Below are 20,817 nucleotides of genomic sequence, written 5' to 3'. Positions count from 1 at the left end.
CATGAGTCAGGTATGAAAACTGGAATTTTATGATTGTGAGATATTATTTTAAATTAAGGTTTATAAATTTTAATACCATGAAAACATCCAATGTTCATTAAGATGGCATGCTAGCCAGTAGCTGCATACAGTGAATTTTTTGTGCCTTGGGTGGGCTAACTTAGTGTGAATTGGCTCATTGGTGACACTAATCATATGGCATGCACAAGTTGTAGGCACAGGTATTGCTTCTTGTGCAAATAAAGATCTTTCCAACATCAATCCAAACCTGATTTACTAAAATCAAGGAAATGTAATTGACTAGTATGTCTTTCTTTGTTAATGTTTACAGGTTAAACCCCAAAAGAAAACCCAGTCTCAGTAGGTATGTATACACATTTTATCATTAATGTAGTCTGCAATTCCATTAGTATTAGGTATGCTACAATAATGGCAGTAGTGTGCTGAAACCCGAGTTGCCAGTAAGCTATGGAATGGTGTAATGTCCACAACTCTCCACATGGTGATTTCTCGATCTCAGCCCTGTTAGTAAACCTGAACAAAGTCACAATGGAGCACCCCGTATTGGCTGACTGTCGAGCAAAACTCAAACATCCTCTTGATTGAGGTTGATTTAGGATACAAGAAGACTTCAAAAAATGGAAGGTACAAGAAAAATCACAATATCCAAACCCAGAAGTAATCTACACCCTCCAGTTTGAGCTAAATGGTTTTGTGAATTTCTAATTATCCTTTACATAGGTATTGCTTTAAAAACTATAGCTTCTGTCTATTAAATGGCAAATTTGAGCCTCTGAAAGTTTGAGCCCTGTTTGTCTTTTCCAAGTTATTTTACCTAAGCATCATTAACCCTGAAGAGCTTAATTTCCATTATTACAGCATGTTATTTATTGTGTCTTGTTTTTATTACCAATATATTGATGTACCTTGCATTGTCACCGTTTTCCTATGTAGTGTAACAGCTATGGAAATGTACTAGCCACTTTGCTATATGTGGCAAACAAAACTGTTCTCCTTCTGCCAAAAGGGTGAACTGAATTACTATTTGTTTCTTGACCTCAAAGAGGCTATTAGTCAAAGGCTAATCTTGATCAACTAGGTAGGAATCTATCTAATGCAGAGTAAGTAAATTTATGTTGTATCTTAGAGTATTAATGTCATGATAATACTGATTCACTGGATGGTGAAAAATTGGGCCATATTAGTTAACTAGTTTACCAAAGTGATGCTTTGCCTTTTCATCCTGTTTCTCTTTTCTTCCCAGAATTCTCATTACTAAACATTTGTACAGACATGTGGGATAAGTCAGAAATTCACCATGTGAGGATTTGTGTCCTACCATACAACAATGACAAGTTGCTACTTATTTTTAATATATGCTTATTGTCAATTTTAAACCTTTATAAGCTCGCAAAAAAAATCAAATAAACAAATTTTTCAGATTTTGTATCAGTAACAACAAGCCCTTGCAGAATCCACAACATATTGTGGGGACTCGAGCAAACCTTGGAAACCTCAGGGTTAAAGATTAGGATGTCCAGTTATTTCCATGTGGACTTCCACAAAAGACAGTCTAAGAGAAGATATTGACCTAATGTTATATGTAATTGTCGGAAGGGGTTCAAAGTTATTCTTTTGAAAGTTGAGTTCAATCCTAACATATTGATAACTAATTATTAGTTGAATTGATAGCAGGTTACTTCAACCAGTGTTTATGTAAATAGAAGATCAAAGGACACTTTTCAAATCTTTATATCAGGATCTAATTTTAAACTATTCAGCTATTCATCATTTAAACAGGCATAAATAAATTTAATTTAATACATTTAAGTTAAAATAAATTCAACTTAAACTTTATTAGATTAAAATGTGAAATCTGTTTGTTTACCTACAGGGGAGGTAATGGCCTAGTGTAATTATCGCTAAACTATTAATCCAGAAACCTAGCTAATGTTCTGGGAACTTGGTTTCGAATCCCACCATGGCAGATGGTGGAATTTGAATTCAGTAAAAAAAAAATCTGGAATTAATCTACTGATGACCATGAAACCATTGTCGATTGCCGGAAAAACCCATCTGGTTCACTAATGTCCTTTAGAGAAGGAAATCTTCCATCCTTACTTAGATTTGGCCTAGGTGACTCCAGAGCCACAGCAGTGTGGTTGACTCTCAACTGCCCTCTGAAATGGCCTAGCAAGCCACTCAGTTCAAGGCCAACTAGGGATGGGCAATAAATGCTGGCCAGCCAACGAAACTCATGTCCCACAAATGAATTTAAAAAAAGTTAGTTGACAGTTTTGTCTTTCAGTTAATTGATAATTGGAAGTTGGAGAAAGTTATTACTTTAATTACCCCCTCCCCAGTTTATGTCATCATTGGATTAACCGTCAAATCCATCCAATGCTACTTTTGTGTTCTTCCTCCTGCCAGTTTCCAAAAATATTTGCTTGTTTTCTGCCTTCCAGTTTGTTCTTCCTATGTGCAAGTAAACTGTCTAAGCTTTGCCTTTTTCTATTTGGCACACATTCCTTGTTACGTGCTTATTGCTTTCTTTTTACTGTCATCAGCTCTGTTTTTGCCTGAAAGCTGTTTCGTCAGTTACTCACTTTGTTCCCCTCAGCTGACACCAACATTTTCCTTGTGCATAAAGCAAAAATATTGTAGATGATGGAAATTTGAAACAAAAACTAGAAGTGTTATCAATACTCAAAAAGCCAAGCAGCATTTGTGGAGAGAACAAAAGGTGACATTTAGTGTATAGTTCCTCAGAATTGGTCTCTGTTGGATAGGACTGCTTGATTGCTTTAATTTGCTTTATTACTCTAAACAAGAGTGTCCATACATACAGGGTTAGCTCTTTATTGGGACATTGTACATCTCGATTCCAGTGTGTATGTGCTCAACCACATTATACTTCACAATTCCAGTATAAGTTCAGCATATCACATGCTTCATAATTATCCCTTTGATCTCCATGCATAACACAAATAAATCGAGAGTACATCAATGATGTATACAAGTGATATCAGAATAACAACAGAATGCTCTTAGTCCATCTCACTTTCTTCCAATAATTTTATTATCTTAGTTATATTGATCTCTTAAGCTCTTTCCATCATTTTATTATCATAAACACAAGTGTACCATTTAATATACTCCATCTATTGCATACATAACTGAGTGATTTTTACACATTCCATCACAGTCCTTTATCTAAGAAGATATCCTTGCCTTAGGTCTACTTGCTAACTGCATTCTATGCTTAGTAGAAAGTTGTCTTAACTCAGTGTTGCTGGTCTGCTGACAGCCGAAGCCATTGTGTGTGAACTCTAGTTGCCACAGTATTTAAACAAAACATTGCCTTGTGTTCTCTCTGCAGACCTGCTCAGCTTGCTATGTTTCCAACATTTTCCATTTGTGTTACAAAATTCTTCCAGCGACAGCATTGTGCTTTTTCATTTATGTTGCCTAATTAATTGCCATTTCACTTTCAGAAAAATCTGTGTTGGAGAAGCTCTGCTCTCTTAAACATGATTTCCATTTGTTTCTTTAGGCTATTCACTTTCATTGCTTTTTCTTGCATTTTCAAGACTTGGAACTGATTTCCTAGCCATATCTTTCTTTCTCAGTGCTTACCTACAGCCCTTGACTTATTTTACATGGATTCCTCTCTGCGCATGCTCATTTCAAAGACATCCAGGGGATATTTTTGAGCTTGCATTCTCCATCTGAGGGAATGGCGGTGCGGGCTCAAAATCCAGAGGGTGTAATTTGTGCCAGTGAATTTCCAAGTTCCGATCTTCCCAGCGCCTCGAAACACGCCGTGGGACCACAAAGCTTATTGTAATACATTAGCATATCATTAGCGAGTACACTCTCCAGATATTGAGGCCACACAGAATTTTCAGCTCTCTGGCACCATTTACAACTGGTCTATAGAAGCATGAACCTGGCACCTTTGCCTCTAACGGAGGAATCGGAGGTGGACGATTAGTCAGCTAGCTTCTTCCACGGAGTGCACTGATCAGGGGGCACCAGAGAGGACTTTGAGGACATGGATAGGTTCAATGTGGCTGGGCTCTCAGAATCACGATTTTGGGGAGGGGTTGGGAGGGGTCACTTGTAGGTCTTCTCCACCTTTCATGTTGAGGAGCCGCCTGCTCTAAAGGGGATGCGAAGGCTGGTATGCAGGCAGCGCTTCCCGTGTCCTTCTTCCTGGGTTCAGCGCAGCTGAGGGACTTTCCTTCCTTAGTGGGGAGTTGACAAAAGGGTGGGTGAGACATAGCACTGCCATTCTCGCACTCCATAGGGATAAGGCAATGGGTGAGCACGGTGGTTCCCCCAAACTTGGTGGCATGAACAGACAGGATGGAGGCTCTGGGTGAACAAAGTGAAATTTATTGACAAACGTTCAGATAAAATGGTGACCTATCTACACTAGTGCCTATATTCACCCGTGCCCACTAAGTGCCAATGGTTTCTTAATCTTCCTCACCCTCTCACTACATCTAGGTGTAAACCCAGGATCCACAGCTGAAGTTGAGGCGACCTGTTGACTTCCACGCCCTTTCACTGGAGATGACTGGCAGGCATGCCTTGGCTGCCAGGACCTTGAGGGTCCAGGCCTGCTTTTGGGAAGCATGGATGTTGGATTGCTGCCCTCCTCAGTGTCAGGGGCTGGTGGCATGTTGCTCACAGAGAGGGAGGGTATCACATGGGCCGGATAAGCCCAGGGTCCCCTGGTTGGAGGGCCCCCGGATGTACTCCTGCTGATTCTCTTGCCTTCGGGTTCCTGGGGATCCTGTGCTGCTCCATGGGATGGGGGGGGCTGGTGAGGGCAGCTGGAGTGAGATCCAGAAGCCCTACCATCCTCTGATGCAGACAATTCTAGATTCCCACCAGTGCCTGCACCATGCAGTCAAAGCCCTGCACCCCCATGGTACAGACATCTCCTGCCATGGAGAGCACATCCTGCAACAGGGTCTCCATTGCGGACACCAACCTCGCAGTCTCTTCGGATCTCTTCGGATCATCTCTTCGGATAGAGGGCAATGGGACTCCTCCAATTGGCCTTGCAGTCCAAGGAGGGAGGCTGCCATCCCTTCCTGATACTCTCGACTCTGCCTTTGCAGCTCCAGCAACTGTGGGATGACCAGGCTCAGGGCATATCATTGGCAAGGGGCTCAGCAGAGTCCTGGGCTCTGGCATCCCTCCGACTGCCAGTTCCCTGGGACATCTCTGCCTCCGACTGCTGGGATCATCAACTGTGAGATGCTCACCAGTGAGTGACCCAGAAGCCTGTCTATTTATTGTACCAACTGAGGTGTGAATATCTGTGCTGTGCCAGTGTGGGTGACAGCTGTGTCGCATCTTCCACGGTGGGCTTGGAGAAATCCCCCTCTGCACTGCTGGAGCCCGGTGGTTCCAGGGGCCATGAGGATTGTCTGGCCTGTTCTGCTGGTTGGCCTGGAAGAGATGGTACATGGTATGAGCATGGTGGCACAGTGGTTAGCACTGCTGCCTTACAGTACCAGTGACCCGGGTTCAATTTTGGCTCGGGTCACTGTCTGTGTGGAGATTGCACATTCTCCCCGTGTCTGCGTGGGTTCCCTCCGGGTGCTCCGGTTTCCTCCCATAGTCCAAATATGTGCAGGTTAGGTTGATTGGCCATGTTAAATTGTTCCTTAGTGTCAGGGGGATGAGCAGGGTAAATACATGGGGTTACGGGGATAGGGCCTGGGTGGGATTGTTGTTGGTGCAGGCTCAATGGGCTGAATGGCCTCCTTCGGCACTGTAGGGATTCTATGAATACAGGAGATACAAGGGAACATTGATTGCTCACTTGAGACTTGAAAAATGACAGCATTTGTGTTGAGGAATCACATGTTTCTTTGCTGCCCCCATTTCCCCAGCAGCGGAGGCATGCTCTTCCTCCTCCCCAGCCAGCTCAAGGGCCCGCTCCTCAAAGCATGTGATGGTTCGCAGTTTGGGCACGACTCCAGCTGGTTGCGCCCACTCGCGGTTGTTGTTCTCTAGTTTGTCTTGCAATGACACAGATAGGAACAGCATAGGTGGGCGTGTGGACATTTAAGATGGTGATTAGTTGTGGCAAGGGTGGTGCTTGGGTGGAACCAACACTACCATTTTTTGGTAAGATTTCGCCCCCAGTCTCATACGTTCTCTTTTTTTTTTTACAATGTCTTTCATCCGTCACCTTGGTTTCATTGTCCATCAAAAGCAATGTTTCTCTTTATCTTGTTATCTCAGCCCATACAACTTCCAAGGTACATTAGGCCATCCACATAGAATCAGTGAGGTTTACAACAGCAAGTTTTGGCCCAACTTGTTCATGCCACCCAGTTTTTACCATTAAGCTAGTCTCAATTGCCCTCGTTTGGCCCATGTCCTTCTATACTTGGCTGGAAGATTGGCTAGGTTAAAAAAATTGCCCCTTAGAGTCCTGGGATGCGTAGGTTAGAGGGATTAGCGGGTAAAATATGTGGGGGTGGGGCCTGGGTGGGATTGTGGTCGGTGCAGACTCGATGGGCCGAATGGCCTCCTTCTGCACTGTAGGGTTTCTATGATTCTATGATTCTATACTAATCTTACCCATGTAACTGTCTAAATGCTTTTTAAAAGACAAACTTGTACCTGCCTCTTACTACTACCTTTGGCAGTTCATTCCAGACACTCACCACCCTCTGCGTGAAAACATTGCCTCTCTGGACCCTTTTGTATCTCTCCCCTCTCACCTTAAACCTATGCCTTCTAGTTTTAGATTCCCCGACCTTTGGGAAAATATGTTAAATATCTATCTTATCTATGCCCCTCATTATTTTATAGACCTCTATAAGATCACCCTTAAGAACAAACAAAGAACAAAGAACAATACGGCACAGGAACAGGCCCTTCGGCCCTCCAAGCCCGCGCCGCTCCCCGGTCCAGGATTGAATCCTGAATCCAGGATCCCCGCCCAATTTTCCAGCCTATCTACATACCAAAATCCTATCCACCGAGCTGTCCCTCACAGCTACGATGCTTTGTTCATTACAACCTATTAACTCACCCCCACCCCCCCATTCCAGACCATGTGATCTCCAGGGAGAGGCGAAAACCCAGAGTGAAAAACCCCAGGGCCAATATGGGGAAAAAAATCTGGGAAATTTCTCTCCAACCCCCTGAGGCGATCGAAACGAGTCCAGGAGATCACAATGGCCCTGATCGGGAAATGCTTCCCAACCCTAGTCATTTCCACTTCCACGAACACCATATGAATTCCCTGCCCCCGAGACAGGTTCCCAACTATCCGCAGTCTCGCTCTGTACTGGCACCAGCAAGATGATCATAGAATGAAGCCTTGAAACGAGAAACAAGGAACAATTAGCCCGCGCCGCTCCCTGGTCCAGACTAGACCACTCTTTTGTATCCCTCCATTCCCACTCCGTTCATATAGCTGTCTAGATAAGTCTTAAACGTTCCCAGTGTGTCCGCCTCCACCACCTTGCCCGGCAACACATTCCAGGCCCCCACGACCCTCTGTGTGAAATATGTCCTTCTGATATCTGTGTTAAACCTCCCCCCCTTCACCTTGAACCTATGACCCCTCGTGAACGTCACCACCGACCCGGGGAAAAGCTTCCCACCGTTCACCCTATCTATGCCTTTCATAATTTTATACACCTCTATTAAGTCTCCCCTCATCCTCCGTCTTTCCAAGGAGAACAACCCCAGTTTCCCCAATCTCTCCTCATAACCAAGCCCCTCCATACCAGGCAACATCCTGGTAAACCTCCTCTGTACTCTCTCCAAAGCCCCCACGTCTTTCTGGTAGTGTGGCGACCAGAACTGGACGCAGTATTCCAAATGCGGCCGAACCAACGTTCTATACATCTGCAACATCAGACCCCAACTCTTATACTCTATGCCCCGTCCTATAAAGGCAAGCATGCCATATGCCTTCTTCACCACCTTCTCCACCTGTGACGTCACCTTCAAAGATCTGTGGACTTGCACACCCAGGTCCCTCTGCGTCTCTACACCCTTTATGGTTCTTCCATTTATCGTGTAGCTCCTCCCTACATTATTCCCACCAAAATGCATCACTTCGCATTTATCAGGATTGAACTCCATCTGCCATTTCCTTGCCCAAATTTCCAGCCTATCTATATCCTTCTGTAGCCTCTGACAATGTTCCTCACTATCTGCAAGTCCTGCCAGTTTTGTGTCGTCCGCAAACTTACTGATCACCCCAGTTACTCCTTCTTCCAGATCATTTATATAAATCACAAACAGCAGAGGTCCCAATACAGAGCCCTGCGGTACACCACTAGTCACAGGCCTCCAGCCGGAAAAAGACCCTTCCACTACCACCCTCTGTCTTCTATGACCAAGCCAGTTCTCCACCCATCTAGCCACCTCCCCCTTTATCCCATGGGACTTTGTCAAACGCTTTACTAAAGTCCATATAGACAACATCCACTGCCCTTCCTTCGTCAACCATTTTGGTCACTTCTTCAAAAAACACCACCAGGTTTTTAAGCCTCCTATGCACCAGGGAAAAATGTCCCTGTCTATCAAGACCCGGTAGCCTCCTAGTAAATCTTTTCTGCACTTTCTCTATTTAAAAAATATCCTTTTTGTAATAGGGTGACCAGAACTGTACACAGTATTCCAAGTGTGGCCTTACCAATGTCTTGTACAACTTCAACAAAATGTCCCAACTCCTGTATTCAATGTTGTGACCAATGAAACCAAGCATGCGAATGCCTTCTTCACCACTCTGTCCACCTGTAACTCCACTTTCAAGGAGCTATGAATCTGTACCCCTAGACCTCTCTGTTCCATAAATCTCCCCAACGCTCTACCATTAACTGAGTAAGTCTTGCCCTTGTTCGATCTACCAAAATGAATCACCTTACATTTATCTAAATTAAACTCCATCTGCCATTCATCAGCCCACTGGCCCAATTGATCAAGATCCCGTTGTAATCCTAGATAACCTACTTCCCTGTCCACTATGCCACCAATTTTGATGTCATCTGCAAACTTACTAACCATGCCTCCTAAATTTTCATCCAAATCATTAATATAAATGACAAATAACAGTGGACCCAGCACCGATCGCTGAGGCACACCACTGGTCACAGGCCTCCAACAAACCTCTACAACCACCCTCTGTCTTCTGTCATCAAGCCAATTTTGTATCCAATTGGCTACCTCACCCTGGATCCCATGAGATTTAACCTTATGCAACAACCTACCATGCGGTACTTTGTCAAAGACCTTGCTAAAGTCCATTAGACAACGTTGACTGCACTGCCCCCATTTACCTTCTTGGTTAACCCTTCAAAAAAACTCAATCAAATTCATGAGATGTGATTTTCCACTCACAAACCCATACTGACTGTCCCTAATCAGTCCTTGCGTCTCTAAATGCCTGTAGATCCAATCTCAGAATACCTTAACACTTTTCACTTGATTCTTTGTCCATTCATCTGTGCTCTTCTTTATGCAATCTATGATTTCCATCTTTGGAAAGCTGCCATTGAGCTACTTTTCTTCATTGATCAGCTCCTCGTTTGTTATGAGAATGGCAACCAATGAGAATATAAACATCCTTCACAATTTTAAGGCGGCTTACTATGTCCTAACCTTCCCTTATAATAAAAACAGAAAATGCTGGAATTACTCAGCCGGATTGGCAGCATCTGTGAAGAGAGAAACAGAGATAATATTTCAGGCCAAGAACTGCCTCATTTTCCTTTAAGGCTTTTGGTCAGTAATTCATGACCTTTTTCCCTAATGCATCACTCATTATTTGTCACCTGACTATATTAAAGAAAATGAATGATAAGAACCCTGACACAAATCCTTCTTCACTTTGAACCATTCTGACATTTTTCATTCAATTATCAATAATGATTTGTTCCCTAATATAAATTGTCTTTGTAGTCTGGTAATTGGTCAAGTTAATCTGATTTTTCAGGTTTCTCTTTCCCAACAGCAGTACCTCTGTCCCAAGTCATACACATAGTTCAAAAGCACAGAGCGTTGGTGTTTGCCATGTATCTTTTGATTATTTGCCCCCATTTTAAACATCTGGGCAGGTCACCACATCCTCATCTCATCTTTGTAATCGTACGTCCTACTGAGGAGCACTTTAACAAATGTCAGCTCTGGCCCGTTAGACAGACTAACGTCACTGGAATTCCTTCACTCTGTCCTCACCTCCTTTTTGTGTAATGGAATTATTACTGTCAGTTTGCAGAACAAAGACACTTTCCATTCTTAGTGTGTGGATGGCATGGAAAAGCTCTTTGAATTCCTCGGTTCATCCCCATTTGTCTTTACTTCAATGGCAGTTCGAATTAGGGTTTTCTTTTTTGGTTACACTTACTGGGAGTTCAGTGAGCAGTTCGGGGCACCACACCTTAGGAAAAATATATTGGCCTTGGAGGGAGTGCAGCATAGGTTTACCAGAATGATATCAGGATCCAAGGGTTTAATTATGGCGAGAGATTAAGATTATGTTCCGTGAAATTTAGAAGATTGAGGGGTGATTTGATCAAAGTTTTCAAGTTATTAAGAGGAACTGATAGGGTAGCTAAAGATAAATTATTTCTGCATGTTGGGAAGTCTAGAATTGGGGACAAAATCTAAAAATTAGAGCTAGACCTTTCAAGAGTGAAATAAGGAAATATTTCTACATGTAAAGGGTAGTGGAAGTTTGGAACTCATGGAATTTGAATATCCAAAGATCTGTAGAGATATGGAGCAAAGGCCCTGTATATTGATATGGAGTTAGGTCACAGATCAGCCATGATACCACTGAATGGCAGATCAGGAACCGAATGCCTTACTCCTGTTCCTGTATTTCTCCTATGTTCCCTTCTATTTTTAATGCTTGTTATATTTTCTTCAGCTTCATTTTCATTCTCTTGTTAATCCTATATGATCCTCAATTTTGCCAGTGATCATGTCATGTTTTGGCTGTTGTGGCCTGTTTAGGATGCTAGGGAAGTCATTTGGCTAGCATTTTTCCTGAATAGATTGCCAGGACACAAGGCTGAAGAGAAACCAGTATGGATTCAGAGAAGTTACTGGTTATGCACAGTTACTAAAGTTAGTGCTGCCAGTGGAAATTGTCTTTTTCTCATTCTGCTCCTTCATTGTTGCAATCTCCCTTTCCCCAAATGAAGTTAGTATTTTTTTTGTCTGATGGGAGAAATCTAACTTTGGATTGCCTTATTGCACCCTTGGGAATAATCAGTATTTGAGTCAGCAGTTGGCAAAGAGATATTCAACATTGATATTGCATTGTTGTCAATGGTGCTGATCACAAACTGGTGGACAAGAAATTGTGCAGCTATATAAGGAAGATCCCAAATCAGATTTTCCCAATTCTTCCACTTTGTGCTAAGTGGTAAGAGTAAAATGGATATTGAAATTTAAAGCAGTAGGTCTTTGCAATATTTTCTTGAAATATTTTCTACTAAAATGTGAATGAATACAATTTTAATTGTGTGTGTGATGTGTTCCTGTTTATTTGGAATTCAGTGCACTGGTGAAAAAAGTCTTGTTTCCAACCATGTTGAAAACTGTTGCCAAAATGTTTTAAAGTTCACAAATAAACCCGCATGCCAACCCTAAACTTTCGAGCTAATCCTACAATTATATCCTCTATTTGTTGTCATTTTCATTTTAATTTTTATTCAGTTTTTAACACTGCTTATTGAATTTCTAGCCCTCTCCCTCCCAGTCCCAGCTCACCAATATCACCCTCGTGGCCCATGGTTTCAGCACCTTCAAGTCCAGTACCTGTTTCCTCAACCTCCAGCGACTCCTCCCCTCTCAGGTGTGGTACTTTTTCTTTTAAATTGTTAATTTCTTCTGTGTATGAGGAGAAATCCAATCCTCCTCCAAAAAAGGTTTTACAGTTTTGTTAACATGTGTATATATCAGGGCTCAAGTTTTCATACTTGGCTTGGATGCACATGGACAGGTGTTTCACTCCAGATATGATTCAAGCAACCCACTAGGAAACTTTTATCAAACAAAATTTATTTAAGAACGCAGTTAGAATATAACAAAAAAATTAGCATAACTTTTACCAATTACAAGACTTAAACATGACGCAGTATAACTCTTAACAGCTAGCTATCTCTGTTGTTCCCATTTAAATGCAATATCCCATAAGCATACACCCTTCTTCAGCATTAGTTAGCATTAAAACAAGTATGCTCACATGATACTTGATTTCCAGCTTTTAACACCTATAGACAGAAATCCAAACAGCCGTTTTCAGAGAAGAATACATCCTCAAGACAGCAAACCAGAGAAGTAAACCTAGCAGCTCCAGTCTTCAGACTTCAGGGGCAGGAAAGATAAGTCTCTCTCTGCAGTTTCCAAAACAACATCTGAAAACTAAGCTGGAATTCTCTATGAAATGTCCCTAGCCATATGGCTTGACCTGTCAATTATCTAAATTAAGCTCTACTCTGCAGTCGCAGGGGACAATTAAAATAACAGAACACTGCATTAGTTCCGATTAAAACAAACATGATGTCAATTCAGTAACAATAGAGGATACTGGCTGCAGACAAAACAGCTTTGACAAAATGCCCAGGACTGCTCGAAATATCCTGCAGAGAAACATAATTAAAATACATTTCTTCAAAGCATGGTTACACCCCTTACATCTATCATGCCAAACACATTTGGTATATATCATGAATAGTCCAACAACACCAGGTTAAAGTCCAACAGGTTTATTTGGTAGCAAACGCCACTAGCTTTCGGAGCGCTGCTCCTTCGTCAGGTGGAGTGGGAGATCTGCTCACAAACAGGCCATACAGAGACACAAACTCAATTTACAGAATAATGATTGGAATGCGAGTCTTTACAGCTAATCAAGTCTTAAAGGTACAGACAATGTGAGTGGAGAGAGCATTAAGCACAGGTTAAAGAGATGTATATTGTCTCCAGACAGGACAGCTAGTGAGAGGAATTCATCATGTGTAACATGTGTACACAGAAGAATTAATCAGGCGAATGAGGCTGCGGGAGTTCTTCCACAAACCCCCAAGAGGCCATCAGCGAACACAATGAGACAGCCAATGAACCGGAACAGCCGACAGAGAGATCCGCAGTGCATCCGAAGAGGAAAGAGTCGAATTGGACTCCTCCGGAAGGCCGCTGCCCTCGACTTAACATGTATGTCCAAGCCATCAGGAGGTGTGTCGACACCAAATTCATCAGCCGCACTCACAAGACAGCCCCGAACATCACCCAAGAACAACGCAACGCCATCCGCGCTCTCAAGACTAACCGCAACATTGTCATCAAACCAGCAGACAAAGGAGGGGCCAACGTCATACTGAACAGAACAGATTACTGCAAAGAAGTATACCAACAACTGAACAACGAGGAACACTACAGACAGTTACCCGCAGATCCGACCAAAGAACACATCCGTCAACTCAACATTCTGATCAAGACCTTTGATCTGGACCTTCAGAACACCCTCCGTGCTCTCATCCCACGTACTCCCTGCGTTGGAGATCTCTACTGCCTCCCGAAAATACACAAGGCAAACACACCCGGCCGTCCCATCGTATCGGGCAATGGGACCCTGTGCGAGAACCTCTCCAGCTATGTCGAGGGCATCTTGAAACCCATTGTACAAAGAACCCCCAGCTTTTGTCGCGACACTACAGACTTCCTACAGAAACTCAGCACACATGGAGCAGTTGAACCAGGAGCACTCCTCGTCACAATGGATGTATCGACACTCTACACCAGCATCCCCCACGATGATGGCATTGCTGCAACTGCCTCAGTACTCAACGCCGACAACTGCCAGTTTCCAGATGCAATTTTACAACTCATCCGCTTCATCCTGGACCACAATGTCTTCACCTTCAACAACCAGTTCTTCATCCAGACACACGGAACAGCCATGGGGACCAAATTCGCACCTCAATATGCCAACATCTTCATGCACAGGTTCAAACAAGACTTCTTCACCGCACAGGACCTTCAACTGATGCTATACACTAGATACATCGATGACATTTTCTTCCTTTGGACTCATGGTGAACAATCACTGAAACAACTATATGATGGCATCAACAAGTTCCATCCCACCATCAGACTCACCATGGACTACTCTCTGGAATCGGTTGCGTTCTTGGACACGCACATTTCCATTAAGGACGGTCACCTCAGCACCTCACTGTATCGCAAGCCCACGGATAACCTCACGATGCTCCACTTCTCCAGCTTCCACCCTAAACACGTTAAAGAAGCCATCCCCTGCGGACAAGCCCTCCGTATACACAGGATCTGCTCAGATGAGGAGGATCACAACAGACACCTCCAGACGCTGAAAGATGCCCTTATAAGAACAGGATATGGGGCTCGACTCATCGATCGACAGTTCCGACGCGCCACAGCGAAAAACCGCACCGACCTGCTCACAAGGCAAACACGGGACATGGTGGACAAAGTACCCTTCATTGTCCAGTACTTCCCCGGAGCGGAGAAGCTACGGCATCTCCTCCGGAGCCTTCAACATGTCATTGATGAAGATTAACATTTCGCCAAGGCCATCCCCACACCCCCACTTCTTGCCTTCAAACAACCGCACAACCTCAAACAGACCATTGTCCGCAGCAAGCTACCCAGCCTTCAGGAGAACAGTGACCGCGACACCACACAACCCTGCCACAGCAACCTCTGCAAGACGTGCCGGATCATCGACACGGATGCCATCATCTCACGTGAGAACACCATCCACCAGGTACACGGTACATACTCTTGCAACTCGGCCAACATTGTCTACCTGATACGCTGCAGGAAAGGATGTCCAGAGGCATGGTACATTGGGGAAACCATGCAGACGCTATGACAACGGATGAATGAACACCGCTCAACAATCACCAGGCAAGAGTGTTCTCTTCCTGTTGGGGAGCACTTCAGCGGTCACGGGCATTTGGCCTCTGATCTTCGGGTAAGCGTTCTCCAAGGCGGCCTTCATGACACACGACAGCGCAGAGTCGCTGAGCAGAGACTAATAGCCAGGTTCCGCACACATGAGGACGGTCTCAACCGGGATCTTGGGTTCATGTCACACTATCTGTAATCCCCACAACTTGCCTGAACTTGCAAAATCTCACGAGCTGTCCTGTCTGGAGACAATACACATCTCTTTAACCTGTGCTTAATGCTCTCTCCACTCACATTGTCTGTACCTTTAAGACTTGATTAGCTGTAAAGACTCGCATTCCAATCATTATTCTGTAAATTGAGTTTGTGTCTCTGTATGGCCTGTTTGTGAGCAGATCTCCCACTCCACCTGACGAAGGAGCAGCGCTCCGAAAGCTCGTGGCGTTTGCTACTAAATAAACCTGTTGGACTTTAACCTGGTGTTGTTAGACTTCTTACTGTGTTTACCCCAGTCCAACGCCGGCATCTCCACATCATATATCATGAATGTCAAGGGCAGATGGTGAGATTCTTTCTTGTTGGAGATAATCACTGCCTTGAACTTGTGGCATGAATGTTACTTGCCACTTATTAGCCTCACCCTGAATGTTGTCCAGGTCTTGCTGCATATGGACATGGACTGCTTCAGTATATGAGTAATCGCGAATGGTTCTGGCAATCTTCAGTGAACATCCCACTTCTGACCTAATGATGCAGGAAGGTCGTTGATGAAGCAGCTGAAGATGGTTGGGCATTGGACTCTTCCCTGAGGAACTCCTGCAGCAAATTCCTAGGACTGAGATGATTGGCCTCCAACAACCACAACGTCTTCCTTTGTGCTAGTAATGACTCCAAACAGTGGAATGTTTCCCTCTGATCCTATCATCTTCAATTTTGCCAGGGCTCTTTGATGCCAGACTTGTTCCTGATGTCAGAAGCAGTCACCATCACCTCTCTTAAGTGCATCTCTTTTGTCCATGTTTTGACCAAGGGTATAATGAGTTTAGGAGTTAGGCAGACCTCAAACTGAGTATCAGTGAGCAATATACAGAGTTGTTCTGACCTGCTTAAGTACCTGACCACAATTCATATGATTTTTTTTACAGTACCCAAGGTCGCAAAGCTCGAGCCTTGTATGCATGTAAAGCAGAACATGATTCAGAATTATCCTTCAGTGCTGGAACCATGTTTGAGAATGGTAAGTGTGAAGAAAATTCTGTTGAATTGAAGGGTGAGATTGTTTAAACAAACTTCTATATGAAATCAACTTGTTGAACAGCATTTAGAGTTTAGATTTAAAAGACTTGATTACCTGTTAAGACTTGCATTCCAACCATTATCTTGTAATTGAGTTTGTGTCTATATATGCCCTGTTTGTGAAACAAATCCTGCACTCACCTGATGAAGGGACAGTGCTCCGAAAGCTCGTGCTACCAAATAAACTTGTTGGACTTTAACCTGATGTTGTGAGACTACTTACTTAGATTTAAAAGAGTACAGGTGCACTTTAGCAGAATACTACATTGGATTTTAAATCAACATAACCTGGGCATAATTGGTCAACCTTGTGCAATAGATTATGAAGTTTTATGAAATTATACTTAAAACCACTTTTACATTTGGGCAATCACAATACTTGCCCCTTCCTGACTACCCCTTCAAAATTGATAGGTTCCACTGAATGACTAAAAGGTTGATCAGGAAAAAGAAATTAGAGAATGGGAAGATGCTAGCTAGAAATGTAAAAATGGATATTAAGAGTTTCAAGGATATTTAAAAAGGAAGAATAAGTAAAGTGAGTGTTTGTCCTCTAGCGCATGACAATAGGGAGTTAATAGTAGGTAATAAAGAAATGGCAAATGAAATGAGCAAATATTTTGCTTCTGTCTTCACTATAGAAGCTACAAGGAACATTCCAGTAATAGTTGTAAATCAGGATGTGAAAAGGAGAGAGGAACTTAGTGAAGTTACAATCACTAGAAAAGCGGTACTGAGCAAACTGATGGAGCTACGGGCTGACAAGTCTCCAGGTCCTGATGGACTTCAACTGGAGTTATAAAAGAGGTGACTAATTAGGTAGTAGAGGCATTGGTGTTAATGTTCCAAAATTCACTAGATTCTGGAAAGATTCCATCATTGTAAAGTAGCAAATGTGACTCCTCTATTCAAAAAAGGACAAAGGCAGAAATCTATAGGCCATAGCTTGACGTCTTGTGGGGAAGGTGCTATAATCAACCATTAAGGAGGTTAAAGGTGGGCACTTGTAAAAAATCAAGGTAATCAGGAAGAGTCAGCATGGTTTTGTGAAAGGGAAATAGTGTTTAACAAATTTATTAGAGTTCTTTGAAGGAGCAACATGTGCTGTGGATGAAGGGGAACCTGTAGACGTACGATACCTGGATTTCCAGAAGGCATTTGAAAAAGGTGCCACATCAAAGGTTTTTGTGGAAAATAAAAAGTCATCATTTAGTGGGTAACATATTAACATGGATAGAAGATTGGCTGGCTGGCAGAAAATAGACAGTATTCACAAATGGGTCTGACCTAAAAGATTACTTGTACTCTCATGATTAACTGTTGTGTCTTTTTCAGTTCATTCATCTCGGGAACCTGGTTGGCTTGAAGGAACACTGGATGGGAAAACTGGACTCATTCCAGAAAATTATGTCGAGTTTCTATAGCCAAAGGTGCACGATATTATTGCAGAGCACTACATGGTATCCATGGCAATTTACGAAGACTTCAACAAGAATTTAGTTTTTGATGTTTTATTTTTATTGCAGAGATGCAATGAGGAGAGATCTGTGAACTGGAGATAGATGATTAATTTCAACCCTAGCTTTTATTGTCCTGTAATGTTGATTCGTTGTTAATTTATCGAACCAGAGCCTGTAATTATTTCTTAAAGATTTTGTTTTTAATTCAAATACTCCTTGGTTTCCCAAGTTAGGGTTTATTTTATCTGTACTATATCTTGGCATGTATATAATGTAGATATTAATTCTAGAAGGATGTTGCAAATGTAATCCATGTGATGTAGGCAGTGTGATGATACAAAGCTTTTACATTGCAAAGTGTACCATGCCATTTCTTTTCAAGCTGTTTCCAGCATCGACAAGAAATTAAGCTCTTCATACAGCTAGTCTCATAAAAAGCATTTCTCCCACCTGAAGTGTTGCAATCAGATGCTTAGGTTGTAGAATTATGATAATGCATAGCAGAGGTACGAGGGGCTTAACAATGGTGACATCGTATGGCCAAATTTTTATACTGGGATAAAGCTCACCACTGTCCATATAATTATTTTTAAATCTTAATCACTGATATGGGAAACATGACTTTTTATTTTTTCAAAATATATATTACTTTGTGATATTTGCATGAGATATTTGTTTACATAAAAGTGAATGCCCTCTATAATGCAAAATAAGAATTGGATTTTAAAGAATATGTTACTAGTTTAAATAGAAATGTTTTTACAACATTTTTAAAATGACAATCAGCCAGAAAGTGTAGGATGTTTCTAACCCTCCTCACACCAGCGTTTTTACCATGTTGAACAGAATGCTGTGGCAGCAGCAAAGTATGATTTCAGTAATCTGACATCCCTATCCTCAGCATCCCAGCTGGAGATGTTACTGGTTGCTAAAAATAAACACACAACTTAGCCAGTTCCACATAAATGCAACAATTTCAAACCATCTTTGAAGCCTGGAAGTTCAAAAGCAACAAAACACGATTTGCATTTATATAGTGTTTTTAATTTCCCAAGACACAATAAGAAAGTAGCACCAAAGGTTGTCTATGAACAGAATAAAAAGGCTGAACTTACTTGTATTAGTTTGACAGTTGAACAAAGTGCTATCCATTCTGTTTGGGACAAACCTTTTGCTAATTTATTCATCTTACATATTTAACTTTTTAAGGGGACACTGAGCTTTGGGCTGCTAGTAAGAAACAGGATAAAAATAAGGAGGAAAGTAAAAATCTGGGAGAACAAAAGGAAGCTTTCATGGTCTATATCATTTTGCCTGTCGCTTTGAACCAAACAAAAGATGTGTGTTCAATCTAGAGCAAGGTTTGGCTTTTTAAAGAATGGGTTTTCAGAATGGATATTATGTTTTGGGGGATATCTATGCTTTTCAAAATTTTTCAAGCTCTTACTACTAACTTAAAATTCACAGGATGCCCACTGAGACCAGTGGGTTGTGATATCCAGAGTTATTTTGCGATCTTGCCACAGTGGTTTATGTGCCTTCCGTGTAGTTCACTGTATCAAAAGTACAGCTTAATCGCTTGGTCTCTTTTCTTAGAACATGTTTTGTTTTAGAAGCTGCATCATGTTGCATTCACTGTACTTATCTTCAAGTGGCAATAAAATTATTTGGTATAAAGAAAGATGTGTATGATTTATACAGTGAAAGAAGATTTCACTCATCAGATCAGTAAGATAGATTTTTAAAGTTTATTTATTATTGTCACAAGTAGGCTTATATTAATACTGCAATGAAGTTAATACTGCAATGAAGTTACTGTGAAAATCCCTTAGTCGCTACACTCCAGCGCCTGTTCGGGTACACTGAAGGAGAATTTTTGCATGGCCAATGCACCAATCCAGCACGTCTTTCGGACTGTGGGAGGAAACCAAAGCACCCAAAGGAAACCCACGCAGACATGGGGAGAACAAAGAACAATACAGCACAGGAACAGGCCCTTCGGCCCTCCAGGCCCGCGCCGCTCCCCGGTCCAGGATTGAATCCTGAATCCAGGATCCCCGCCCAATTTTCCAGCCTATCTACATCCTAATATCCTATCCACCGAGCTGTCCCTCACAGCTACGATGCTTTGTTCATCACAACCCATTAACTCACCCCCACCCCCCCATTCCAGACCATGTGATCTCCAGGGAGAGGCGAAAACCCAGAGTGAAAACCCCAGGGCCAATATGGGGAAAAAGAAATCTGGGAAATTCCTCTCCAACCCCCTGTGGCGATCGAAACGAGTCCAGGAGATCACACTGGCCCTGATCAGAAAATGCTTCCCAACCCTATTCATTTCCACTTCTGCTTTACGAAATACCATCTGAATTCCCTGCCCCCGAGACAGGTTCCCAACTATCCGCAGTCTCGCTCTGTACTGGCACCAGCAAGATGATCATAGAATGAAGCCTTGAAACGAGAAACAAGGACCAATTAGCCCGCGCCGCTCCCTGGTCCAAACTAGACCACTCTTTTGTATCCCTCCATTCCCACTCCGTTCATATAGCTGTCTAGATAAGTCTTAAACGTTCCCAGTGTGTCCGCCTCCACCACCTTGCCCGGCAACACATTCCAGGCCCCCGCGACCCTCTGTGTAAAATATGTCCTTCTGATATCTGTGTTAAACCTCCCCCCCTTCACCTTGAACCTATGACCCCTCGTGAACGTCACCACCGACCCGGGGAAAAGCTTCCCACCGTTCACCCTATCTATGCCTTTCATAATTTTATACACCTCTATTAAGTCGCCCCTCACCTCCGTCTTTCCAAGGAGAACAACCCGTTTCCCCAATCTCTCCTCATAACCAAGCCCCTCCATACCAGGCAACATCCTGGTAAACCTCCTCTGTACTCTCTCCAAAGCCTCCACGTCCTTCTGGTAGTGTGGCGACCAGAACTGGACGCAGTATTCCAAATGCGGCCGAACCAACGTTCTATACATCTGCAACATCAGACCCCAACTTTTATACTCTATGCCCCGTCCTATAAAGGCAAGCATGCCATATGCCTTCTTCACCACCTTCTCCACCTGTGACGTCTCCTTCAAAGATCTGTGGACTTGCACACCCAGGTCC

At 42.9% G+C, this 20,817-nt stretch overlaps 1 protein-coding gene across 3 annotated transcripts in view; it reads left to right on the top strand.

Moving 5' to 3' along the window:
* The window catches only part of LOC144505094 (rho GTPase-activating protein 26-like), a 184,253-nt gene extending 164,877 nt beyond the window's left edge, over positions 1-19,376 (top strand). For 2 of the 3 annotated variants that reach the window (XM_078230905.1, XM_078230903.1), the window contains 4 exons: positions 332-364; positions 11,744-11,854; positions 16,092-16,183; positions 17,578-19,376. In XM_078230905.1, coding sequence (XP_078087031.1) covers positions 332-364; positions 11,744-11,854; positions 16,092-16,183; positions 17,578-17,666 — 325 coding nt within the window. In that variant the 3' untranslated portion in view covers positions 17,667-19,376. Of the gene's footprint in view, positions 1-331; positions 365-2,430; positions 2,486-11,743; positions 11,855-16,091; positions 16,184-17,577 lie in introns of all 3 variants that reach the window. The other variant, XR_013499764.1, reaches the window with a different exon arrangement.
* The last annotated feature ends 1,441 nt before the right edge of the window (positions 19,377-20,817 follow it).

Source organism: Mustelus asterias, chromosome 16 (genome assembly GCF_964213995.1).
Source record: "Mustelus asterias chromosome 16, sMusAst1.hap1.1, whole genome shotgun sequence".
Lineage (NCBI taxonomy): Eukaryota > Metazoa > Chordata > Chondrichthyes > Carcharhiniformes > Triakidae > Mustelus > Mustelus asterias.
Note: the sequence above shows the minus strand (reverse complement) of the source record. Positions and strands in the feature narration are given on the sequence as shown.